At 38.6% G+C, this 27,616-nt stretch overlaps 1 protein-coding gene across 7 annotated transcripts in view; it reads left to right on the forward strand.

The window, feature by feature from the left end:
- The window catches only part of Epb41l2 (erythrocyte membrane protein band 4.1 like 2), a 158,467-nt gene that overhangs the window by 78,266 nt on the left and 52,585 nt on the right, over positions 1-27,616 (forward strand). For all 7 annotated transcript variants that reach the window (XM_027402888.2, XM_027402892.2, XM_027402895.2 and 4 more), the window contains 3 exons: positions 6,839-7,326; positions 8,366-8,581; positions 24,236-24,340. In XM_027402888.2, the coding sequence (XP_027258689.1) occupies positions 6,853-7,326; positions 8,366-8,581; positions 24,236-24,340 (795 nt within the window). In that variant the 5' untranslated portion in view covers positions 6,839-6,852. The remainder of the gene's footprint in view (positions 1-6,838; positions 7,327-8,365; positions 8,582-24,235; positions 24,341-27,616) is intronic.

Consider the following 27,616-nt stretch of genomic DNA (forward strand, 5'->3'; position numbering starts at 1 on the left):
GGAACATGAGGTTTTACTCATCTTACAAAAATGTCCCTCTTTATGGGAGCATAGTAGCAGATATGGGCCAGGGAGGAGGAGTGGACAGGAAGCGCATGACATCTCATGCTAGTTTGTTGCTGCTTTTCCCTGCAAATGAAGCGGAAGCTGCGGAAAGCGATTGGAGTATTATATGTGGCCATCTTACACACTTATCTTCCCTTTCACTTTATCTTCCCTTTCAAAAATGTTGTCAACTTTCAGAGAACTGCTAAGTGCTACATTTTCCTTTCTTCAGTAGATAATAGCAGCAATCTTGTGTTGCTTCCCTGCCTGGAACCAGTGTACTGTTTAAAGGATGTTCAGCTCTGCACTGAGGTGGGGAGGGCAAAGGAACACGCAGCTCTTTCTGAGGAGCTCCAGCTTTCATTTTTATTGCATTGTGTGTGTGTGTGTGTGTGTGTGTGTGTGTGTGTGTGTGTGTGTGTGTGTGTGTGTGTGTGTGTGTGTGTATTTGCGTGCGTGTGGGCTAAATTGACTTCTGTGCTGCCTGTACCAGATACTCTCCAGTAACAGCTGTATGGGAATGCTTCTTTATCAATAACCTTGATTGATGATCGTGTGGTTAACATGCGGTGTCTCCATTCGAAATTTGTAGTTGTATTTCCCTTTTATTTTTGAATACTGTAGCCTAGATGAAAGTTGAACTGACCTCCTGCCTTAGCTTCCTGACTGCTGAGGTCACACACACCTGTCTGGCCTTTGGGTGCATTAAAAAAAAAAAAAAAAAAAGCTAGGAATGCAAATGACTTCCCTTTTCATTTCAGCTCTATGATCATCATTTAGCCATGCCACCTTTTCCTGTTATGTTAGCTTGATTTAAATTAGCCTAGCCAATTTAGAAATGTAATTTGGATTTTTGATGTTGAGTCCGTTGTTTTATTGGGCTTATTACTCAAAACTATTTCATTTCAACTAAGTAGCAAAGATTATGCCTTTATTCATATATCCCACTGCAACATCTAAGAGGAATATCATACAGTTGTTTGTTTCCTTCTTATTTAGAGTTGTTCAACAACTAGTGTGGCATATTTCACCTCTATTAGACTAAAACAATCAAACACAGAAAAAGCCCTAGCATTTTACCACTTGGCTCTAAAAGTCATCAAACTCACTGGATGATCATCACCTTCATCACCACCACCACCATTATCATCATCATCATTGAAGTCTATATGTGTTCTCAGTTTCTTTTCTTTATTGTATTTTTGAGACGTTCTTATGTAGTCCAGGCTTGAGCTCACTGTGAGCCAAAGATGAACACCTTCCCAATCCTCCTGTCTCCATCTCCCAAACTGGCCTTTTTCTGTTTATTAAGGCTTTTTCCTTTGTTTTCTTTAGACTTCAGAAGCTATTTGAATGCCCTTGGCAATCATTTCAGCCTTGGGTGAGCATGCTATTTTATATCACAGAAAATGGGACGACTTGGTCTGGTCTGATCAGGGGATGGTCCTCTTTCCTATAACATGTGCCAGTGCTCTGTATCCTGTGTCAAGTAGTCTTTAAGCTTTGTGCTTCAGTGGATTCAGAATGATTATAACCGTTCTATAGTGTCCAGAGGCAGGAAAGGCAAGTACCCTTGTAGAGGTAAATCTTGTTCTGGAAACTCATCAGCTGGTAAATTCATGTCTTCTTGATGAGGAAAGGGAAACCTCAAGATTGCTCTAAACCAACAGAACCTACATTGGGACCCATCCTGGAGGTATTCTCTCTGCATACTAGAGTAAGGGGGAGAAAAACTGGGTTTTATTTACAAAGAGAAAGAACAGAGCAAATACATGCTCTGAATGAAATGTGATCTTGCCTATCCTGGAACTAGCAAAGGGCTGCTTTGTAGTTCACATCTTTTGATGTGTGGGCTTAATTTCAAGCAGATGTTAGTTTAAATCTTTATAGAAATAGTATGTCATGTGTTTTGAAATTGCCCTTTAAAAATAAACAAGCAAGGTCTGATGTGCCACAGGTAGGGTAGGCAGCACTGATTATTTAAAAAAATCACTTGATTGTCTTCACCGAATACATGCCATACACTGACCAATTCGTTCTTTGAAATGTATTTGCACTTAGTGAACAGAGAACATAGCATTTCTAGACCATCTCATCTTTAAGAGGAACAAACCTACTTTCTCTCCTCCCCCCTTGCATGCTCTCTGCGCTGAACTATATATACATCAGTTCTTGCAGTCCATTTTGTTGGCTTGTTTTTATTACTCCTTCTTCAGGCTCTTTATCTTTCCCTTCCCTGTCCCTCCCATCTATTTTCCTCTTTAATTTTTTTTTTTTTGTATACTTGAGAATCATGGCCCTGTAGTTCCCTAGTATAATTAGGTAGCTGCTGACTCATTCCTGTATTTGGTTTTCCATATTTGATGCTTTAATGGAGGATAGTGGGTATTCAAAGAATCTTCGCTTTGGCTGTGGACTGTTTGGGGAGATGAAGAAAGTGAGCAGTTGTGGGTATCAACAAGATCCTCTGCTTACATCTCTTACCCTCTTCTTGTGAACATGGCAAATGAACACTAATTTTGTTACATCTAGAAAGCAGCTGAATTAGAACTGTCCACACATTATCAATGTATTTTTATGTTCATGGTTATTTATAGGACAGTTTTGTTTCTGTGTTTTACATAATTGGAACAAAAATCTCTTATCCTTCTACCACCAGTTTTGAAGTTTAAAATGTATATATTTTCCCCCTTTGTTAATCTTGGCTCCTTAAATAATTCTCATGTTCTGCTAGGAGAAATCGGAGCATGATTGCTTGCAATCTCAGCACAGGAAGGGATCCACTCAGCTGGCAGTTCCCATCTAGTTTCTTGCTTAAGGGTTGCATGAACCAGATGGGCTACTGCCCAGACCCTTAAGATTGTAAGGAAACACCTGGATCTACCATTAGCACAGACCCTTTACTTGAAGTTCTTAAAGAGTGTGTAAAGTTATGTGACACTCTCTCTCTCTCTCTCTCTCTCTCTCTCTCTCTCTCTCTCTCTCTCTCTCTGTGTGTGTGTGTGTGTGTGTGTGTGTGTGTGTGTGTGTGTGTGTAGTGTTTAAGCAGCAGAATGTATGGTAGGTGGTTTAAGCCACTGTAGTGACAGCACCTTGGCATTTACCTCCTTTTTTTTTTTTTCCTCCTTTAAACACAAGGACATAAAGAGTGGTTTTCTTTAATATTATATTCTGCTAAACATTACTGGTCCTCTTGATAGTTAGTTTTGATAGTCCTCTTGATAGTCCTCTTGATTGATAGTTTTCTGCTTGATTGCTTGTTCAATGATGCATGCTTTTTCTCCTGGAGCTGTCATAATAACAAACACTTTCATCAGTCCCAATTGGAGAATGCCAACATGATAATTGTGTCAGAATCACATGCTTATCTAATAGGCTGGTTGTTAACAGCATTGTTTTGTTTTTTTTTTTGATAAGCAGAAAAAAATCTTTACTTAGTATATTATATAACTATGCTACTAATGATGGAATTGGGTAATTCTAATTAAAGATTAATGAGCACTGCTATAGTTTGAGAAACATTAGTTTTGGTTTTGGCTTTGCCCATTTAAGTTTGTTACTTTAGGCAAATCTAGCTTGCTGAATCTTTTCCCTTGCTGATACAGTAAGTATGTTAGAGTAGATAATTTAACAATATCCAGAAAATAGTATTTATTGAATAGTGTTTACCACCTATTTAAGACAAGTCTAGATGCTGCTGCTATAAATGAAAGAAAGATCCATGCCTCCGTGGATTTTTGTTTTAGTGGGAAATGCAACCCTGAATTTTTGGAACTACACCCCACACAGCACTGAGTTTCCATTTTTCCCGGTGGTTCAGTAAAGGCCTACCCACATCTGAGATCCTGAGAATTACATGCATGGTAATTGTGTGTGTGTGTTGCAATCATGTTCTCTTGATGGCAGTGATTTAAGAAATCATCTTACAAATAAAGGAGGTAGTGTTAGGTTTGAGCTCTTGGAGTTATTTCAAGAATATAGTTATTTACATAGAGTTACGCCTACCTTTATTGTTGACTATTCACAGCTGAATAAGCTATTTCCATTGTTTTCTGTCATGTAACATCGGTTTGAATAGTCACACTTGTCAGCTCCAGGGTTGTAAATACAGTGGTCACTGATACAGTTTGTGAGGCTCACCCTATGCTTGGTTCATCTGTGCTCTTTATTTCCCTATTAGCAGTTTGTCTCCAACTTCTGTTTTAGGTTGTGATCACATGGTTAAATAATGACTTTCAAATACTATATGATAATATGTTTGGGTAGGGGAAAGCTACTTATGGTGAATTCCAGAATAGTTTGTAATATATTCTGTAATTGTTTTCACAAACTGACTGAATCTTTTCTAGTAGTGGACAAAGAGTTTTGTGATTCATCAGGTAATTCATGGATGTTTTGTAGAACAGAAATTGCATGCCACGTAACACATACCATCTGACACAGTGGTGTCTCCTATGATTAAAATATGAACAGCTATTAATTTGTTGAACCTGACAGTGGAAACTTCAGTTTTATGTTTCATTGCTTTCTGAATATTTTGGCCAAAAATCAGCTTCAGTTGATTGTCCCCCTGTTTCTCACAGCCAGAGTAATTAGAGAGCTGCCAGTTTATTTTGGTTGGCTTATATAAATGTGGGACATTTTTCTTTTAACTTTTCCTAGGTAGTTATTCAGCTCTCAGGATGTAATTACAAAGTATATGCTAGAAACCAACTTTGGATTTTACATGACTAATGTATACAATATTCTTCCTCTTTTTTGGGGGGGAGGGTTTCCAGACAGGGTTTCTCTGTGGCTTTGGAGGCTATCCTAGAACTAGCTCTTCTAGACCAGGCTGTTCTCAAACTCACAGAGATCCGCCTGCCTCTGCCTCCTGAGTTCTGGGATTAAAGGCATGCACCACCACCACCACCGCCTGACTTGTACATAATATTCTTAAATGGGTTTGTGGAAAAAGACATGGGAAAGAAAAAACATGTTTCTGTGCAGTATAGATCCAGCTGTGTTCTTGTTGATAAGCATTTTGAATTGTAAATACCTAAGAATAGGAAGTCATGTGTGGGTCTGATAGTTAACTATTCCCTTTTTCGTAGTACTGGTTTCAAACATATTACTGTCCTTTGATCTTGCCATATGTGTTTCTTCTGGCTGACATGCCTTTTCCTGTCTCTTCCTTGTATGAGGTGGTAGTAAGGATTCTTTGCAGAATCCTCTAATACTGAACAAAACTGCTTTCCAAGGTAATACTGTTATCACTCTTGCTTGCAGCTATCTGTCCATGTGACCACAGCTCACAGATAGCATCTCTAGAGCACATCTAGTCTCTTTTAAAGCCTGTTTTCTCTATTGGCCAGCTAGATACCTCCACAAACCTGTCAATCACAGCAAATTTAAAACCAAGTTATGTGTTTTGGCTAGGCCCATCTTTCCTGAATACCCTATTTCCATGGATAACCTTCCCCAGTATCCCATGAAGTCCCGAGATTGTTTTCTCTTTCCATGTTCAGGATGGCCTCTGCCTTTCTCACAAGATTCAGTTCTTACACGCTCCCTTGATTGCTTTGGCCTTAGTAAAGAATTATGCCTGGATTACTGCAGCCATCCCCCAGATAGCTTCCTGCTGCTGGCTTTCATTTTATACATTATAGTCAGGTTGGGCTGTTGAAACAATTATCTTATCAGAATATTAGTTAAAGTTCTTGACCTCAAGAACCCCCCAATTTCAGGCTTTCTTCTTAAGACTAAACAGCAGCATTCTACTGTATTGACATAGTGTGCTTTAAAAGCGCCACTTATATTGTAGTTTTTCTTTTAAAACTATGTTAATGTTTGTACCATTTAAAAGTTAGCTGTGACATTACCCATTGGCTAGGGTGCCAGCATTGGGAACATACTCTGGGAGAGCTGTGCTGGGAAAGGGAGGGAGCAGAGGAGCATGAGCTGGTCCCATCCCTACCCGAGTCTTTGTGGACTAGGTTTGCTGTACTTGAGAAGTTCCTCTTTGCTTGTATAAAATTTAGACTCGTAGTTATCTTTAGATTTAATTTAAATTTTCTTTCATTAGTTGTGATAGAATAAATCGTTAGGTGTTATTTTCTGTTCTATAATATATTTAGTTCTGATTAGGACCTTTATTTTAGACACACACACACACACACACACACACAGCGTTTGAGATTGGGTAGGGTGGAGACTTGGAGTCTTGTTTTTGGCTTTAAGCATTTTCTGAGAAGCTTAGCTTTTAGAATAGTGCTGGTGAATCACAGGATTATCACTGGACAGCCAAGCAACAATACAATTCTGTTTCAGTATGCTGTTTATTGTTGCTGAGCATCCAGCATTTAAAATTGGATCTTATACTATCTTAACATTTCTACAGATTTTGGTTTCAATGTGTGAAATTGTAGTGCAGTGTGTCTCAATACTTGCTAATACTGCTGACATTTTCTTAATACAGACTAAAAGCTGAGAGTAAAAAGAATCCTTAAACATTAATCTTTGTGTTAGCTGTTGCATAACTAGTTCAAGTAGAAGTACTCACTATGGCTTGAGCCTGGGGGATTTTGAGTTCCGACTGTACAGTTACTCCATTGTGATGTGTGATTTGAGAGTTCTAACAGAGCAACCTTCAGTTTGTCTTCTGCTTCTGAGCTTTCCTCCTTAACACCGCCTTCTTCCTCTTCTCTGTCATTGCACTTCCCACCCTGTCTCACTCCTTTTGTCTCTTTGCCACTACATTGAAAGTGTGAAAGTTTCTAAGATACTATTTTTTGTGGTTTTTATTTTGTTGCAGTATAAGCTGTAACCATGACTACTGAAGTCGGCTCTGCATCTGAAGTGAAGAAGGGCTCTGACCAGGCAGGAGCAGATACACCTAAGGAGAAAGCTAAAGAAGTAACAGAAAATGAGCAGAATCAGTTATCTGAGCCTGAGGAGGGAAAAGGTTCCCAGCCGGGTCCTGCAGTTGAAAGCCAAAGTAGTCCCCGCCGTCGGAAAAGAGTGAAGGACCCGTCTGAGAGTAGGGGCATCTCTCGGTTCATACCCCCATGGCTTAAGAAGCAGAAGTCTTACACCTTAGTAGTAGCCAAAGATGGAGGAGATAAAAAAGAGCCTACCCAAGCCGATGTGGAAGAACAGATCTTGGATAAAGAGGATTCCATTCCTGAAGAAGAGAGTCGGGCCAAGGGCGATGCAGAAGAAATGGCTCAGAGGAAACACCTTGAGGTTAAGGTGGAGGTCAGGGAAGAACAGCCTTCCTTGAAAACTACTGCTGATACCCAGGTGCGTTTGAGAAGACTGGGAATGGGAACAGAGCCAGCCACCCAGGGAAAGGGGTTGACTTCTTTTAAATCCCTTCCCGATTCTGTGTCCAGATACTGCCTCAACCTAATGTATCTGGAATATAGAACTTGGACTGTTGTACATTAGTCTTCCCTTTGATTCTTTTTAAAATTATTCCCCAAACAACAAAGCAAAAGAACACCACCACAGCAACAGAACACACACACACTCTTAAGTTCCCATGTTTCTGATGAGGTTGAGCAGTCTGCCAGACCCTCCCACCTTTCTGTTAAATTCTTACACTTTTATTTATCTTTGCTTTTATTATGTATTGAGTTGAAAGTAGTGGATTGTGTATGTTTTGTTTGCCTGTGGAAACCTAGGTTTTGCTGTGGTTTAAGGTTTTAGAGATTTTGTTATCTGAATGCTATTTTTAGTATAGTCTCTTTTATTCATTTATTGCTCAGATCACGAACCTGGCAAAATGAAGGATAGAAAATACCTTTTCTTTCATAATTTTTGAGTCTTAAAAGGCTTAAATTTGGGGCTGGAGAGATGGCTCAGAGGTTAAGAGCAGTGGCTATTCTTCCAGAGGTCCTGAGTTCAATTCCCAGCAACCACATGGTGGCTAACAACCATCTGTTAAGAAATCTGGTGACCTCTTCTGGTGTGCAGATATACATGGAAGCAGAATGTTGTATGCATAATAAATAAACAAAATCTTTTTTTAAAAAGGCTTAAATTTAAAGTCCATCATAATTCTCATTAAAGATTCTCTTTGAGGCTGAGGATGTGGCTGCAGAGCTTGCCTACCACATTTAGAACCCTGGAAGACAGGGTTTCTCTGGGGCTTTGGAGCCTGTCCTAGAACTCACTCTGTAGGCCAGGCTGGCCTTGAACTTACAGATCTGCCTGCATCTGCCTCCTGAGTGCTGGGATTAAAGGCATGCGCTACCGCCTCCTGGCCTGATTTCTTTTTTCTATGTTGTCTTCTACAAGTCAGTTACCTTTAATGTGAGCTTAAGTTTTTCCTTGGTAGCCTGCTGAAGGAGTGAGGAAGGACAGAGAGGAGGAAAAGATAAAGGAAGTACAGGAAGACAAACTGGAAGGAGAGACGGCCAAGAGGGAGACCAAGGAAGTGCAGACCAGTGAGCTGAAAGCAGAGGTGGCCTCTCAGAAAGCTACCAAGAAGACCAAGACTGTCCTGGCCAAAGTGACCCTCCTGGATGGCACTGAATATAGCTGTGACCTTGAGGTGAGTTGGGGCTGAGCAGAGAGTGCTCTCAATGGGTGGAAAGTGATCTGTTGGTGTGTGGCACATGGGACATGTTTCTTATTACACCAAGTTCCTATTGGCCGGCTTATTTACTTGGTTTTAAACACAGTGGCAACCATGTAGAAGAGTCGTCATTTCCATTTGGAACAGCATTTGTTCATCAGTGTTGGGCAGGGATGATGGTGTGCTGTGTCACTCACTGCTGTGTGGTATGCGTCTGTTGTGAACAGTCTGTTCTGACTGCCACCTCTGTAGGACGTCTTACTTGAGAAATGGTAGTTGTAAGGTGATTTTTAGAATAATAAAATTGTAGCAGTGCACATCCTGAGAAAGGATGATACAAACCTAGATCATCCATTTTGTTTCATTTACCTATGATTTGTAAAATAGGTAACTTATTGGCACTAGCTCCTTAGGGTTTCTGTTTGCCTATTTCTTTTCACAGTGACATTTGCTCACATGCCACTCACTAATAGTTAATGTCCACTGAACTGTGTTTCATGTAAGACTCCATTCTCAACATTACAGTGGAAATATAAAGGCTTAGACTCAGTAGCTGCCAGGCGGTGGAGGTGCCAGCTTGCAGCTTTAGTTAGTACCTTAGTGCTAGAATTTGTGAACTTAAAATGTGGACTAAGCTTTCCTTTAGTTTTCTGTTAAAACTGTTAAAAGAATTACACCAAATTCCTGGCATTCATATTTTAGCAGCTTGACAAAAGCGTGTTGCTATCTACTTGAACAACAGATTTATTGTATTTGAATAGATTATATTGCCAGGCGAGGACACCGGTAAGCATTTATAGTTCTTTATCTTTGTATATACTGTCTTGATCTTCTACTCACTGTGTGTGTAATTGTTTCAGTACTTGAGGCATTTCAAAAATAGAGTAGTAAAGAATTAAAAGTCCTTGTCTTAATTGGTTCTTGGTGTTATAACAAAATACTTTAGGAAAGGTAATTTTTAAAGAATAGATTCCAGTGGTTCTCAACTTGGCGGTTGTGACCCCTTTGAGGGTCACATACCAGATATCCTGCATATCAGATATTTATGGTATGATTCATAACAGTAAAAAAAATTACAGTTATGAAGTAGCAGTGAGATAATTTTATGGTTGGGGATCAGCACAACTTGAGGGACTGTATTACAGGGTCACAGCATTAGGAAGGTTGAGAACCACTGGCTTAGCCTGAGAAATATATGGTCACGGTGTCAGTAGATCAGCATCTGAGGAGGAGCTGCCTTCTTTTTCCAAGATGGCACCTTTCTGCAATGAGTGAAGCTGCTCCTGCATGGTCGAAGGATCCCAGTATCTCCTTCACCTTTTGTATGAAGGCACTAAGGTCATTCATGAAGGTGGAACCCTCATGACTTAATAGGCTCCACCTCTTTGACATGTTTAGAGACAGACTCAGGCTGCCAACATCAACTTAAACAGAGAGAAAATGAGAGCATATCCGCTAAAACCAGGAATAAGACAGGGATGTCTACTCTCTCCTTCCTCTTTAGTCTCATGCTTTAAGTTTTAGCTAGAGCAATATGGCAACTGAAGGAGATCAAGGTGCAAATAGGAAAGGAAGAAGTTAAAGTATCTTTGTTTTTATAGATGATAAGTTTTTATACATAAACGACCCTAAAACCTCCACCAGGATACTTCTGTAGCAGACAAGCACCTTCAGCAAAGTGTTAGGATACAGAACCAACACAAAGAATGTTCTTTTTTTATTTTTTCTTGATTATATTTTTGTTGTAAATTGACTGCTTTAATTTTTTTCTCCAAACCAACAGCCAAGTTTTATTTATTGTTTCTTTTATTTCTTTTCTGTTTTGTAGCATTTTACTTCCCTTTGGAATTTTTCATAGGTATGATTTAAAATTTTAAATGTGTGCATGAGTATACACATGGATGTGTTGTGGGAAGAGAATTTTTTCAGATTCCCAGTTTTTTGTTACATTGTGCTTAGAATGTGGTCTACAGTAGAGGTTCTCTTGTAGTTAGGACTTTCTTGGAAGCGAGTCAGCAAAGCTCTCTGAGTTTGGTAAGCATGGCATTCTTTTCTTTATATAACGTTTTGGATCTGTCCTTGATCAGATTAAGTCTGTTCTGTACTGTTTAACTGCTTTGACTCTGTAAATGGTCACTTTGATAATTTGCCTTAGTATTCCTGTAGATTTTTATTTTCTAAAATCTTAGGCTACATTATTAGGCTGTAAAGAATATAAAGAATATATTCTTTGCATAGTTTTTCTTATTGCTGTGTTGTACTTTAAATTCATTTTATTTGATACTAGTATTACTATAGTGGCTTTATTTTGGTTAGGAATTGCCTTCTCCACCTTCTGCTATTTTTTTAAAGACTGAAATGACTTGTTCTAAAATTATAGTCTGTCTTTTAACTGGTGAATTTGCACACATTATTTTCATAGTGCCAATGCATGTGACTGTATTCTACCTCCTAAGTTTGGGTTATCTGTTTGTTTACTTGCTACTCTTTCTTTGCTCCTCTTTTGGAATTGTCTGTATTACAGGCACACTGATTTGAAGTTTGCTCCTATGTGCTTACCTCCTGCACACCACTATCTTAATTTTTAGTGTATATTTATTAGCTCTGTGGTCTCATTTTACAATTTACAAAGTAAAAGTGTAACTGGTAGTCTTCTATGGTTGATTCTGTTGCTGACAGGGAATCAGTTTGTTGTGTTGCCCAAAACAGAGCTGAGGTAGTTACCCAGGCTTAAAAGCGGAATCATAGTCCTTTAGTTTACCAAGAATGAAATTTCTTGGGTAACCATTAAGAGTCTTGTAATTCTATGAGAGTATTAGTTTGTGTTCTTCTTTAATAAGGGATTGTTTAATGTGCTATTTCAAGGACAACTTTTGAGGACAGTGAATCATAAATCGGCATTCTAGCAGTGGAGTAGAGCTCCTGATGGTACTTTGCAGTAGATGTTCTGTACCAATGGCTCACTGGGTGTAATTCATAACATCCTAGTAGATGGTGAGCAGTGGAAGTTAGGAGTAGGATTTCTTCATAATGACTGTCTCTTTCATCTACATTTTCTTGTTGTTGTGGTTCTCTGGTTGCTTGGTAACATTAATTTGAGTCTACTTCTCTTCAGACCTGCTCTATTTCCTCTTCAGGAGTGGAGTCCAGAGGTTGGTGAGCCAGTCGGGTGTTCTCATGCTTTCCTGTCTAGTGTTGGCCTAGACACTTGAATGATGTGCTGATGGTGCTTATCTCTTTCTGGAGATCCACACCGGAAACTAGTGTCTGACTGCTCTTTCAGGAAGTATGTGTGGGAAACTGTAGCTATTAATGAATTTTTGAGCATTTGAGAAACACACATGCTTGTTTTTGGTTCCTTCCTTCCTTCCTTCCTTCCTTCCTTCCTTCCTTTCTTCCTTCCTTCCTTCCTTCCTTCCTTCTTCCCTCCCTCCCTTCCCCCTCCCTCCCTCTTTCTCTCTCTCTCTCTTTCTCTCTTTCTTTCTTTCTTTCTTTCTTTCTTTCTTTCTTTCTTTCTTTCTTTCTTTCTTTTTCTTTCCTTCCCCCCCCCCCTCTCTCTTTGCCTTGGGAGAACAGTCAGTGAAAGTTGTATTTCTCTTATGGCTTTCTAGATGAATGTAGTTACTCTTTTATCCTGTATGTACTTGTGTTAATTTCAGTCACCCTTAGGTTATATGACATGCCCAAATAAAGAGGACCTAATGATTTTTTTACTCAGGGCAGCCATAATGGTAGAGGGGAGTCATTAGAAAACTGACCACTAGCCAGGTGTGAGGGGGTGCACCATTTAATACCAGCACTCTGGAAGTCAGAGGCAGGTGGATCTCTGAGTTTGAGGCCAGCCTGGCTTACAGAGTGATTCCAAGGCAACCAGGACTGCACAGAGAAACTCTGTCTCAAAAAAACAGAACAAAACAAAACAAAAATAAATAAGAAAACTGGGCACTGAGTCATGAGGAGATGGAATATCTGGATTCACAGGTTCGTTGTGGAATAGAGTGAAATTTTGGAAGACCTCAAATACCATTATAAGTTTAAAACTGACCCCTAGAGCAAAGGCCAAGATGCTGTTTAAGATTTAGAACACGTTAGCTATGGTGTTGCAGTAGCAGTGTGTTGGGGTGTTAAAAATCCCCTGCATTGCTTAGCATATGGAATGTAGGTGACAGTGTTTAAAACATAGTCTGTTTGGCAAGTTCCTGTTTGTAATACCTATCAATGCTTTTGTCAGCAAAGATCCCCCTTTAGCTATGTGATGTGAGTGTTGCTATATAATATCAAATGTGTAAGTGTTGCTGTATGATATCGAATGTTTTTTAATGCTAGGAAACATAATTCTTCAAGATATTTTTTGTCTGATCTAAGTGTCATTTCTGCTACTAAGATCACTCTATATATACATAGAATTAACATGTAGGATATATGTATAGTGTGTTCATCTCTATTATGTATTTTTTTACTGGTTTGTGAATATATATAATATGTATATTTCTATATACCATCAATATCCCACCCTTCTCCTGCATGTACACATAGACATTTTTTTTTTTTTTTTTTTTTTTTTTGTGGGCTTAGCTTACTAAGGATGGCCTCAAACTCCTCCCTCAGCCTTTCAGAGTAGCTGGAACTATAGACATACATGTGACTTCCCTTTATTTTTTGGCTTTCTGTTTCAAAATTCTTTTTTTTTTTTTTTTTTTCCCCCCTCAGGGATGCCCTAAACCCATTTCTTCTCCTGAGCCTTAGGAACTAGACAAAGACAACTGCCAAGTAAACTTGTTTTCAAAACCTTTTTGTCGTTGCTGAAGTTGGTGTTCTTCTGAGGAAGGAGAGTGCAGGCTAAGGTTAAGAGGAGAGAAGATTGTCTCAGACATTTGCCAGCTGCCCAGAGGTGGAGGTGGCAAGTAGATTGGGTAGCAGTACATTCTTAGAGACTGGTTGTAGTTAAGCTAAAAAATTCCTATGGAAATGGCTTGATTTTTGTGTGCTCTCTGGCTTATGAAGCAATAATTTATTGCCATGTCTTGCATTTTCTTTTCTTCAAAGCCTAGTATATTTTCATAATTTTGTTTCAGGTTGAGTACTTTTTCATTACTGTCCATGAAAGTTGCTATTTATGTTTTATTTTAATTAATTATCTGTTGATAAAATTGAGTCTCATAAACACATTTTATATCTTACTTTTGAGGATTAATATTATTTCTATTATTTTTGAGAGTCTGAAAATGTGTGTAGACCTGGTTGGCCTTGAACTCTCTATGAGAACCATGGTACAGTGCCTTTGCCTCCTGAGTGTTGAGGTTAAAGGTGTGTACCATCATATCCAATGAGGATTATTATATTTTATAATTAAGGTTATATCAACTTTTATCTCATTAAGTTATTTAAATGATGTATATAATACCCTGGTTTGGTACCAGAGCTTAAGTTGTGAGGAATTTTAGTGCCCTCTGGATTCTGCATGCTGGCTCCAGACCCTTGGATGTAGGACTCTGTGTGATGCTGCTGTAGAAGTCATTTACACATTTGGTGTGCTAAAGCAGCAGGGCTCTTTCCTCTAAGGAAAAGTACAGTGAGTTTATTTCAAGTCATGGGTCTAGCCAGGAGATTTGTGTTTACTTTTCTGGTGACTGTATGTCTTGGACAAGTGGTTTCCTGCCTTTTTCTTCTATTCTCAGATTGCAAAGTAACAATGAAAACATTTGCTTCCTTTATTTCTAGGATTGAAGTGGGTTTTCTAGAGTTTGCAAATCTGTATATATTTTTTAAAGTGGCAAAGCAAGTGTGGAAGTTGAGACTTTAGAAGCGTGCATACATGTGCATTCTGAGTAAAGGCTCATACTTTCCTCTGGCATCTGCGAGTTTTTCCCACATGTCAATTTTATCTGAGAATTGAAGGCATTGTTGTAGCCCACACAGGAATGTCACAACCATTTTTCCTTAGTAATGAATAAGGCAACCAGAATGCAAGTTCTCATTGGTGTTCTGGCGACAGAAGTATTCATCAGAAAGCAGAGGATGTGTCATGGTCCCCAGGCCTTCTTTGTACTGCTTTTGAGTCGCAGAAACCCTATTTGGTATCCTTGCTTTCTGCAGTGCCATGTGTTAGTGTCTACTTTTGTCTCCCTGGGTTTGTTTTCAGACTACAGTCATGACCTTTATAGGTGAAACAGTTAAATAATTTTGCCTATATACTTTTGCAGGATCTAGAAGTTGTGATACTCCATAAAATCCCATATAGGGACTGGGTGATGGTAGCACAGGCCTTTAATCCTAGCACTCCGGAGCAGAGGCAGGCGGTTCTCTGTGAGCTTGAGGCCAGCCTGGTCTTCAGAATGAGTTTCAGGACAGGCTCCAAAGCTACAGAGAAACCCTGTCTTGAAAACAAAAGAAAAGAAAAGAAAAAAGAAAAAAAAAATCCACATATAAAGTGGGGAGAGGTAGAGAGAATGTATGTATGTATTTGGAACTGGGAATAATTGTCATGTCTCTGACTGACTCTCCATTCCTTTAGGTTAACCAAAGGGGTTAAGATGATAATTCTGTCCAAGGACTTGGTTTTTAAAGTCCCACTTAAAAAAGACAAAGAATTTAGAGTTGTGGCATCTGTCCTGGCCTCTTAAGTGAGCCACTTTGTAGCTGGTCACTCAGAGCTGTTAGGTGTGACCCAGGGTATCTGTTCCTTCCCTGGCCATACGAGATGATCTCATCTTACACTACCTGCATTGTCTGTTCGGTAAAGCTTCTGGTCATATAATCTGTTTCTTTTCTTTTCTTTTCTTTTCTTTTCTTTTCTTTTCTTTTCTTTCTTTTCTGTGTGTGTGTGTGTGTGTGTGTGTGTGTGTGTGTGTGTGTGTGTGTGTGTGTGTGTATGTGTGTGTGTTCCTCATCTACACAATTCCTTTGTGGCTTACAATGTCTAATTCAGATCCAGAATGTTTTGTCTTCCTGTGGATCTGTTTATGCTGTTAGTTTGTTCTAATCCAGCGCTGTCCTGTGAAAGATTCTCCTTTGCTGTTGAAAAACTGCTAAGCTCTTGTTGGGTTCTTAAATGCTTTTATTGCTTCGTTTTCCCCCTTTAGAAGGTTAATGTAAGCCTTTGCCTAAGTCACACTTCTCCTAGAAAGCAATTCCTTCTATTTACTTTCTTGTACATTTATATATTGAAAAAAATTTTGTGACATGGTTTCTCTGTCTTAGAACTTGCTCTGGCTCTGTGGCCCAGGCTGGCCGAGAACTCCGAGGTCTGCTTTCCTCTGCCTCTAGAGTGCTGGATTAAAGGTGTTTGTCACCCCGTCTGGTTACATCTGCAGTTTTTATCTTTCTTACCTAAGGTATCTTGATAGCATTTGCTTATTTGTGTTCAGGCCTTAATGAATAAAAAGAGTTCATTATATTTCTGAAAAAGGATGGCCAAGTCCAGGAGTAAGAGCATGCTACAGAGATGAGCCCCCAGGAGTTGGCAGCTTGGACAGAAATGTAGACTCCAGTAGCTGGCTGTTCTTTACTTTTCTTGAAGTAGTAAATTGCTGACTGGATTGTGCTTGAAAAGATGAACATCAATAATACCTTATTCTGACTTCCTTTCTTATTTTTCTTCAGAACCAGCCCAAGGCCTTGCACTTGCTAGTCAACCATTCTACCGCTGAGCTAAATCCCCAACCCCATGGCATTCTTTCTTTGATAATGTTTCCTCTTGAAAGGATGGTTTTGAATTTTGAGTAGTCATGAAGTTCTTTATTTTTTTCCACCTTTGCTTTCAAAATACCAGGATTTTTTTTTTTCCCCTCTCAATCAGTGATATTTTGAAAGAAAAGCCATTTGAAAGTAACTTGTAGCTGTAACCATTTTCATCCCTTCTCTTACGGATCTTTTCTCCCGACCTTGGTAGTAGCTTTTGACTGTATCCACCTGTAGTGAATGAAAAAAAGGAATAAAAAAGGAGGACTTGACTGCTTCCAGGTATGGTGGAGGAGAAGGTTCCTTGTAGATAAGAGGGAGAGCGTAGCCAGAGGCAAGGACATCTGGAAGAGTCCAGAGTGAACATGACCCTGAGCCTGGCCTTGTGAGGAGACAGGGGAGGGGATAGAGGCAAGCCAGGAGAGTAAAGGGTAGACAAAAGGACCGAGTAACCAAAATGTCTGGATTATATAGGGAAGAGGCACGGGGGTGGGGGTGGGGCGGTTAGGATATGACAGCCATACCCTGTTAAGGACTGAGAGATTCTGGGAGAACCTGAGTGTTGGCCAGGTCCACTTTGATATGTTAAGTAGGCACCTCAGTTAGTCTTTTGTTTGAGGCCTAACAGGCTGCAGAACAGGAACTAGTCTTTGAGTTGTTTTCTCTTTAGAAAATGAACAATTATTTAAGTTACAGTGGGCAAGCTGAGGTTCACAATACAGTTGGTAATGTCTGCATTGGGCTTGTTTTTCTCATCTCTAATACAGAGGAATTTAAAAAAAAAATGGTTGAGGCCTTCTTTCAGTTCCAGCACCATAAACAAACAAACCGAACACAGCTTAAACCCCCAGCTTTTTATTCATGTTTTTCAGATGAAGTGGTGTGATACAAACTTCCATGAAACAACAAAATGTGTTAGGGAAGATATGCTTCCTTTATTTATATAAAGAGAAGGTAATATTAAGATCTCTAGTATAAGGCTGTACTAAAAGACAACCAGTACCATGCATACACTGTCAGCATCTGTCTGCTGGCTTTATGGGGCCAGTGTTACCAGTTTTGAGCTACGCTTGCTTCTCTTGGCTAGCCTTAACTAGGGCTAGTTCTATCGTTCAAAGTCAATGAATATATTACTACTGAATAAGTGTATCATTAATTAGCTTATTTCTCCACTATGCTAATTTTACTGAAAGGTGCATTACTATCTATCTATGAGAGAGGTTGCAAAGAGAGAGAGAGAAGTGCAGATCCCCACCTCCTACCCTTTGAGTCTCTTTTCTGAAGTTTTGCTGGTGTGAATACTATTCTCCTGGCCAGTTTAGTGGTTGTGGCAGCCCTGGTGGTGGTCGGGTAAGAGGATGTGTGTGTACATTTGCACACATTCATAGCTACACATACTATATATAATAGTTTCTATAGGGATCAGAGCTAAATGTGTATTTTCAGTTCCAAGTCTTAGTTTATGTAACAGACTTTCTATAATGAGTATGTTTTATCATAGGATTAAAATAAACTTGTGGATCCTTACCTTGAATGTAACACATACTAAAGTTAGTATAATAGATATCTTTTAAGACCTTTAATTAGTTCTGTCAGCTTTGTGATTTCTATTTTGACACTGTTGATAGTATTCTTAAAGATGCTTTTATAAGAGATGATGCTTTTTCATTATTCTTGAAGGGTGTCTGGATAATAATTTTATTTTGCATGTATGTTTGAATAGAATGGAGGCTTGTCATAGGAGATAAAAGGATGGAAATGCTATTCTGTTTAAAATAAATGTTTTTGTTTTTGTTTTTCTTGCAAACCTGGTTGTTCTTGGGCATCGAATGGGGGGTGTGTGTGGCTCCTGGAACTTTCACAGATCTACAGAGCCACACAACATATCAAATCTTTTCTGTAAAATGGCTAGCATTTATATGCAGCTTGTGTATATCCTCCTGTATACTTTAACTCACTTCCAGATTACTTAGAATTATAGTACAGTGAAGATACTGTCTAAATAGTTGTTGCATTGTGTTGCTTTGAAATTGATGACAAGGGAAAAAGTATGTGTATAGTCAGTCAGTTGTAATTTTTTTCTCCAATTAGGACATTACTGGAGGCATCTCAACTTGGAGGAGTATTTTGAGTACTTAGAATAACCTTTTCAAACTTAGTTTTTATCAATGGTCAGGGAAACATAAATGACTCATTTACTTGTAAAATTAAGTTCTGATCATATACAAAGAAGTCGTTGGCTCCAGTTTCTTTTTTTTCAGAACTTGAATGAACTTTGGAAACAGATTTGCAGGCAGGTGACTCAGATTGGTAGGAAAAGAATTCTGACAAACATGCCCTTAGGTTGACATGCTTTTTCCTCCTGCATATGGCTTTAGTGATGTTCTCTGCCCCACAGTGTCTGTGTTCTGTTTGCTCTGTGCATACCTTTGTTCCTTGGCGTTTGATATTTGCACAGTGTAGTTTAGAGTGAGTGCAAAATGCATAGCTCTGGGCCAGTAATGTATGGATTGCATTGTGTACTTCCCATCACTGGCTTCTTGGCACACAATGAGGGCACTGTGGAGGGGCCTACAAGGAGACAGTGATGGTGTTTTATAAAACGCCAGTGGTGTGTGGTATCCTCTGCAATCTGCAGGGTAAGCAATTGCACAAATTCCTCCACATTGAGAGACCTCCAGAAATGTCATATTTTGGCTTCAGTAATGAATGCCACAAATAACAGCACAGACACAGGAGACTTTGCTCAATGTCTCAGATTTCAGTCTGCTTTTCTTTAGCTTGGGTCTGCTAGTTTTTTTTTTTTTTTTTCTTCTTCTTTTTAAGAGAAACTTCCCATAAGCTAGTCTGCTGGATTTTAGGTAAAATATTTTTGAAGACAAATCTGAATTATCTTGCTTATTCCATTTCCTTTGCTTGTCTCTGATATGCTATGTAGCATCTTCCAAAACAAACAAAACCAAAAAAAGACACGGGCTGGTGAGATGGCTCAGCTAGTATAGTCCAAGGCTGAGGACCTGGAGTTGAAGCATTCACTTATACAGCCTTGTGTCTCAGGTAGCACATTTGACTCTTGGTCCTGGGGAAGCAGAGACAGGATCCCTTGGACTTACTGGCCAACAGTGTAGCTGAACCAGTGAGCTTCAGATTCAGTCAGAGACTCACCTCAAAAAACACGGTGGATAATGATGAAGACACCCAGAGTTGACCTCTGACACATACATGCATGTCTACCCCTCCCACCAAGATACATTCTGTTGCCATGTGCATACACACATGAACTTAAGCAGATACATAAAGTGTCTGATTAACACCTGGAAAGTAGACCAGTTCTCCCCAACTGCACGGTTCCTTTCCCTGGTTCTGTATTGCTTAGGTATAAGTTGGGTTAATGAGAGGCATATGGGGGAAATAGATTGTTAAGCTTGTTGGAATCTGATATAAAAACTAAAATTTCCTTTTCAAAATGTGCCTAATAGGTTTTACAAACCTTTTTTGTGACAGTACTTAAAATTGAACCAAGGACCTCATAGGTGCTTGACAAGGTTCTACTACTGAGGTAGTGCCCCATCCCTAATTATGTGGTTTTATTGATTGGTAGACTTGTATTAATACAAGTTTTAACCTATGTACGGTTATAAAGCAAAGAAATGCTTCAGCTGGCAATATGAAACAGTGACGAAGCTTATGTCTTAGTGAAGAATGAGGAAAGCCTGGAAAACCCAATTGACTTGTCTGTATAAATGGGGCATAGCCTGCTCTTAGGACAGATGTGGAGTGGTTCTCTGTTTGTGTAGTTCTCCAAAGGTATCTGAAAATGCTTTTGTTTACTAAGGTTTGTGGCTGGTCTCCCAAATTCTTACTGGCAGTGTGTGTTTGCTTGTAGGCCGATGGTCATGAATGAGGACCCAGGAGATTGTGTATGACTGCCAGCCAGAAAGCCTGAATTCTAGACTCAACTCTGTCAGACTTTGGCCTGCATTAATGATGTGAGCCATTCTGTCCAGTATTGTCCTACTGGGTTGTAATTAGTGAAGTGCTGCCAATAGGACGAATTTATGCTAGATACACTTTTTCTTAAAGAACCCAGTCACTGAAATTTGTAAGTGTGGAAGGGAATAGAAGAGTGAGTGCCAGAGGTATGAAATAAAATTCTTGTCTATAGAGTTAGTCAGGGACACCTGGAGAAATACTGTCTTCTTCTTCTTCTTCTTCTTTTTTTTTTTTTTTTTATTTAAGTTCTTAAGAAAGTTGAAATATTGGGAGTCTGGTATAGATTTTATAGGAGATGAAAATTTAGAGATTTGCTTAGAAGCAGAGGCAGAGTTTTGACATTTGAAACTAAGTTAAAAAGGCTGGTGAAATGGCTCAGTGGGTTAGGGAACCTGCTGCCAACCCTTACCTCATTGCAGCCTGCAGAACCCACTCGTGCAAATCGTTCTCTGGCCCTTGTGTGCCACAGGGGACATGTAAAAACCTTTTTCTCTTGTTTTTTAACATGAAGATAAAGGATTTGAGGGTCTTCCTTATGTGAGATAATACCCCCAAACTAATTTTAGCTCATGAACCAACTATAGTTTTTTTTTTTTTAATTTTGAAAAAAAAAAAACTTTAAAATGCAGCTACATCATTTTCTCATTTCCATTTCCTTCCTGCAATGCTTCTCATGTTCTTTCTCCAACCTTTCACCCTAACCCATAGTCCCTTTTAAATTCGGGGCCTCTTTTTCTTTGATTATTACTAATTTATGTGTGGAGGGAATAATTAGTCTTCTTAAGGATGGGCCCCTCATTGGTTACCCAGTACCAAGTGGTCAGCCATGAAAAATCATGTATGTGCAAGAAACTCAGAAACATGTATCTATATGTGTGTGCTCTCTCTCTCTCTCTCTCTCTCTCTCTCTCTCTCTCTCTCTCTCTCTCTCTCTCTCTCTCTCTCCTATTTGGGATAGTTGTAAAGGAAAATGTCTTTTATTTTGCTTGGTTGGCAGATGGCCGGGCATAGTTTTGCATGACTATAATCCAGCACTCAGGAAGCTGAGGCAAGAGGATTTCAAAAAAATTGAGGCCAGCCTGGACTACATTCTAATAAAAGAACATAAGTTGCCTCCCTAGACAGAAGTGTAAGTGTTAAACTTTACAGATACCATTAATTCTAAGCAGACAGGAAAACTGGATCATTTCAACTTCTGTAACTTCAAAGGAGATTGAATTAAATAACTGAAGCTTTTCAATCATATTTAATACCAGCTTTTTAAAAAATAACAGTTCACAAAGCCCTATACAGGCCTTCTGTGAATCCATGAAATACCTCAAACATTTTCTTAAATGTGTGACAAACCTAATTTAATTTTCTCATTACCATCTTCAAATACTGATCAATAAGGCAGTATTTTTTTCTCCTAGTTATTTTCTGTCCTTGAAAGTTGAATAAAATTTCTTGAGATCATATTTAATTTATTCATCGTTGTTTCTCCACTGTCTATAGGAGTTGACATCTAGTATTGCCGGATTAGTATATGTTAGCTTTCTAGCTTGGCAGTCATTTGTCAGTGGGGCAGTACCTAGCATTCATAGTGAACAGCCTGTTCATTGTGAGATGGTTTTCCTTTTTCATCTTACTGTATCCTGCAGTATCTTTGAGCAGAAATTCATTCCGTCACACTTTAATAAACACCCGAAGTGAAGAATAATACCCCTTAAATATCTGTATTCTCTGCTTCTAAAAGTCATTCCCTCCTTTTAAGATTCACTTGAGATGTCATAGTCTTGATAAAGCTGTGTGTTTTCTTAGGTATGGTTATTGGTTCATAGTGTTTGCAAAACACTTGGAGAGGAGAGATTCTGAATGGGATTTTGAATTACAAATGGGCACAGTCAACCAGCCTCTTAGCCGCTGCTAAAATATGTGCATCTTAGGGCTGGAAGTCTAATAGTAGGAACAGTCTGCACATCAGACAGTATTTTGATAATTGTGAGGTGTGGGCTAAGTCAAAGAGCAGCTGGAAGTAGAATTTATCTGTGGTTGATCCAGGCAATTTGGTGTATCCTGTCTCATTAACTTGATTCTTGGAGAGCTGTTAGGAAGTTACTATCTCCATGTTACAGATAGGAGACTCCATGGTTTTCCCATTGTCACACTGTCTAGTAACAGAAAAGATGTTCACTGGGTCTGACTCCAGTACCCGCCCGCGTACTAACTCCAGACTGTGGAGTACTCCACAGTTAGTACTCCATCCGGCTTTGTGGATGTGCTCCTCTTAGTCTTTTAGGATAATACTGTAGAGTAGTGCACATCTCTGAGATAGAAACTAGTGAAAGGCTGGGTGGTGGTGATGCACGCCTTTAATCCCAGCACCAGGGAGACAGAGGCAGGCTGTGTTCTGAGAGTTTGAGACTGGCCTGGTCTACAAGAGCTAGTTCCAGGACAGCCTCCAAAAGCCACAGAGAAACGCTGTCTCGAAAAATCAAAAAAAAAAAAAAAAGAGTTTATAAAAAATAACTTTAAGCCCATCTTGGAGTGTGTTTTCTCTGTGATGTATGTATTTGTAGACATTGTCTTAGATATCCCTTTCAAATATTCCTAGTTTCAAGAACATAACCAGTAACTACACATTTTAATTTATTTCATGCTTACCAAATAGCTTGTGCTGTGTTCTATTATCCATACTCACAACTGTGAAAACTGGTGTTGTCATATATCTTGTTAGAAGTAGTGATGTATTTAGACATCAGTGTTTCTATATACTATTAATATGTAAATAATAGAAGCACATGTCTTGCTTAGTAAAATTAAATATCAACTACTGATTGTGAATCCACAATGATGGATATTTCACATTGCCTATGGTAATGATGGATATTTCACATTGCCTATGGTAATATAGTTTGTGTGAATTTGTCCTTCATTAACTACTGACATAACAACTATATTTTAGAAATGTTAATGAAATATTTAGGAGTAGAAGTATTTAGTAGTAGAAATAACCCGATTCTACTCTCCAAGATTGGTTTGTCTCTGTCTGTCTCTCTGTGAATGCGTTTGTGTGTGTGTAATTTCCATGTACTGCATGAATGGAAAGGTGCATATTTTGATATTGGGGTGTTCACTGTTCCCTTTACTTTTATTGGCCCTGTTGTAATTTCACTGGCCATCTAGTTGTGGCATGTGTACTTGCCCATGGGGAGGAGATACATGTCTGACTGAACTCTTAGTTGGGGCATTCCAAGGTTAAGTGTATAAATTGAAAATGGGTATGCCCTGTACTGATAAAATGACCATCACTTTTTCCATGGCTTCCAGGGCTTTTAAATTTCTAAAGAATTAATATTCTCTAAAAGATTAGAAATAAAAGTGTAATTTAAGTGGAAAATACTGGTGTTTTACAAATACCTTGGGAAAACAGTAACAGCAATAAATACATAAAATAAATAAAACCTCAGTGCTGATAGGATATGTTGTGTGAAGTTACATCAGACAGTTTTCATAGGACAGTATTCTTTTAGGACTTGTCATGAGTCATCAGGTTTTGAGGGAAGCACTTTGAACGTACATATGTCTTTTCTGTTGTTCATATGAGTAGATGAGTAGTCAGTATTAATCTTTCTAGTAATTAATGAGACTAGCAATAAAGCAGAATACATTTATATGCCTTCATTTTAAAATAATATTTTGCATTGTTAGAACATTTAAAAATACTTTTTATCAATTTGTAAGAAGAGTGGTGTATTTAAAATAATCTTTTAATATTTATTAGTGTACAAAATAGATTATATTATGGCATTTTTCATGCAGAATTTAATTTTGTTGTCTTCTCTTGAATGCTTCTAACCCCAATATCTTCCTTTCTTTTTTCATGTCACATAGGTCCTTTGCCCCTCTCCTAGTCAAATCTCTTGTTTCCCTTTTGTGATCTCCTTTAAAGTGAATATTTGCTTTGTTTTTCTGCAGAAACGCTCTAAGGGACAAGTGTTATTTGACAAAGTGTGTGAACACCTCAATCTCCTGGAGAAGGATTACTTTGGGCTTCTGTTTCAGGAAAATGCTGAGCAGAAAGTAAGTGACTTCACCTTAGTGCTTTAGAAAGTACTCTAATTTTCTAATCAGTTAATTTCAGAATAAATTTAACTAATTTACATGCTTATTAGATTTTGGCAAATATTTAAAAATGATTGTGTGAAAAATTCTTGCTTTTTGGCATTTGGGGTATATAATGATTTCTCGTATTATAAGCAGATGGAATGGAATGTTTTCCTATCTTAATTGAGATTGAAAAACCTGGGTGTAAAATTATATGAAAGCTTCAGCTCTTCAGTTCACAGTAGAATCAACTTGTGCAATGAGTTGTTGAGGAGAAAGCACTTCAAATTAAAAGATTCAATAGTGGGAAAATTGATCTAACATGAGGACTATCTTTTAAATAATATTATTTAAGTCATGTCCCAGTTTTGCTTCATAGTGCTAAATACAGAGGCCAGCCATGTCGGCTCATTGCAATCACCTATGTAGTAGCTACCGAATAAGCCTGAGTAGTAGGGAAGTGGGTGCACAGAACTGTCGGGAGTAAGACTACCCATGAGTGCTTGTTTAGATACTTGGGAGGAAGTGTTTGTCTTGCTTAGTGGGCCTTAGTGACTTTGTGTGGCAAAGGTAGTCCTGTCTCTGTTGTTGGGCTGTTGGGGACAAACAGGTGGTTGGGCCAGCTCTCTCAGGTGGTATGTTTGACCAACCTGTGCTGGATTGACCCTGGATTTAACCTGATGTCAGAGTTTGCTCGGAACATGTCTAAGAGTTTTTCCAAGACATTAAGCAAGAGCATAGGGTGGTCTGTGATCTAAAGCTCATGCTAATTTTATTGCACTTAAGAGATTGTCAGTTTCACAAGTAAATTATGGATGGAAATATTAACCCTTCTTGACAGGACTAGGGCCACCATGTAGCTGTCAGCATTACTAGGAAAGGGCTTTCCTCTTCTGCTTCACTTTGTGAGTGTCTAGAATTGGTGTGGGTGAGAAGATGCTGACGGGAGGAGTGAAGAATGTAAGTTTGTCTCGAGTTGTACCCTACAGAGGAAGCCTGTTTAGTCTGTTGGGTTGTTGCTGTGGAGCATTCTGCATTAGGATGTATAGAGCACTCAGTTGCAGTGAAAGAGGTTTCTGTCTAACGTCAGGCATTCATATCTCAGTCAATAGAACACAGCAGTCATTAGAGGAAGCATAGTGTGCATCTTGTTATTTGCCTGCACAGTATCATTGTTTGTATTTACATATCCCAGTAATGAAATAAAAGGGTTTTAGTTTTAAGCATGATAATTATATGCAAATTAAATTTTCTCAACTTGCTCAGCTTTAAATCCCTGATATGTAATTTGTGGTTTAATTCTACCTTTAGACTAAAGACAAATTGCATGCTTGATTGTTGAATAGTATATATTTTTATTAGAATTGTTTAGGATACTCTCCTCAGAAGTAATAACACACTTCACTAAATAAATGCAGTGCCTTATAAGGCAGTAAATTACAAGTTGGTCGTGGTAATGGTTCCAGTCATGTGCTTGTCTGTTGCTCTTCAAAGCTCCAAAAGAGGAAGTGCTGGGAACTTGGCAATTGTATCTTTTTCTGAGATTGTCTATTAGTAGATTCATAAGAATGTTTAATTTTTGTAAAATATAAAGACAAGTTAGTAAGTTGTGAATGCTTTGTTTAGTAAAGCAAGATAAACAGTTTAGAAAATTATTTCTGAACCATTCCTTTTGAATAAGATAGTATTTAGATAGTAGGATTTACTATTTTTTTAATTTAAACTTTTAATACACATGTCTAGTTCATATCTTTCACCTGAACCTTTGATCTGTTACTCGGTTGTCTATACTCCTGATCTAGAAGCAAACTTTATCTTTCCCTTAAGTGGCACCTATCCCTGAAGGTAGTTCTCGACTCTTGTTTCTCCTTGCCTCTGTGAACAGCCAGGTGTCTGAGATTTCCCTTAGTTAGAAACATGAATGTTTACAGTTTAATTCCTTGCAGTTGGCTTGAGCTTTACTTCTCAGTACTGTCTCACAGCAGCTGATTTCAGTGCATGCCAGAATCTGCTTCCCAAGTGAGCCTTGTGTCTGTCTATCTTCCCATGCAAGTTATATCTGTCTGCTCATACATACTATGCTGAGTTGATTGGCAGTTTCTTTCTCATACTTGCCCTTTCTAAAGAGCTACCTAAATATCCTACTGAGAGAGTTCCCCCTGCCCCCCCTGCAGGGTGGGGGGAATGCCTTCTACCATTTTCTCCACAGCTCAAGGGCAGTGAGGTAACACTTTCCTCTTATCAACATATGTGGCACGAACCTTATTTGTGCGCCGTTTTTTTTCTATTTATTACTCTGTATCTGAAAGAATGATGATGAAGTCTAGTGAGATATGGAGAGTTTTGTGATGACAGGATCCAACATTTGGCTGTGGAAGGGGATGGCCAATGTCTGGGAGGGTAACATAGTTACTGCAGATAATAAGATAAGAAGGGGATGGGAATATACCTCAGAGGTCGACAGTTGGGCCTCTTCCCTCTAAGAATATGTAAGGCTAGAATCTGATGGGGCTTATGTAGCATTCTCATTGAGAGAAAGATGACAGTGCTGAAGGAGTCCAACATTCCTCGTTTAGCTTTGTGGTTAGTGTTTTCCAATGAAATGTCAGATGAAAATGTTTGTAAAATTAGACGAACACTTTTTAAATACGAAAGCTTTAAGAGTGTATACATTTTCAGGAAGTGAATGCTCAAATACAGTTGAGTATATTAAATTACTTATATGACTAGAGTTCATATTGCATAGCCTTTTAGATATCTTTTTATATATAATAAATATCTATAGGCAAAATCCAGTCCTCAAATTAATTTAGGTGAAAGAACTTTCCTTCTTCCCAGGATAAATGTGTGTAGTTTCTCTCTTATTTTTCTGCAGAAATTATTATTGTCATACCAATTTAGCTTCAGCGGTCCTACTTTGAAGTTCTTGAGGTTTCCATTGTAAGAGCTATGGGGTGTCTTTCTTTGTTGTATGTGCCAGCCAAGCCCATGCTCAGCCACCTTGCTGCACTCCCAGCTCTTTTTGTTTCTCTTTATAAGTCTTACATGTTTTTAAAGAAACTTCAGGTACTTACTTCAGTCTTTTGTGAAGTGGCAGTTGGACAGAGCTATAAATATTTTATATAACAATTTGTCATGAGAGGAATCTAAACTGTCTGTGGTTTTAGTCTAATATTGTATCTCTCAGTTGTGACACTGAGTGAGAAGCCTTTCAGTACATTTTGATTAAGAAAATGTGACATGGTTAGTGTT

This window comes from Cricetulus griseus, chromosome 2, assembly GCF_003668045.3.
Source record: "Cricetulus griseus strain 17A/GY chromosome 2, alternate assembly CriGri-PICRH-1.0, whole genome shotgun sequence".
Taxonomy (NCBI): Eukaryota; Metazoa; Chordata; class Mammalia; order Rodentia; family Cricetidae; genus Cricetulus; species Cricetulus griseus.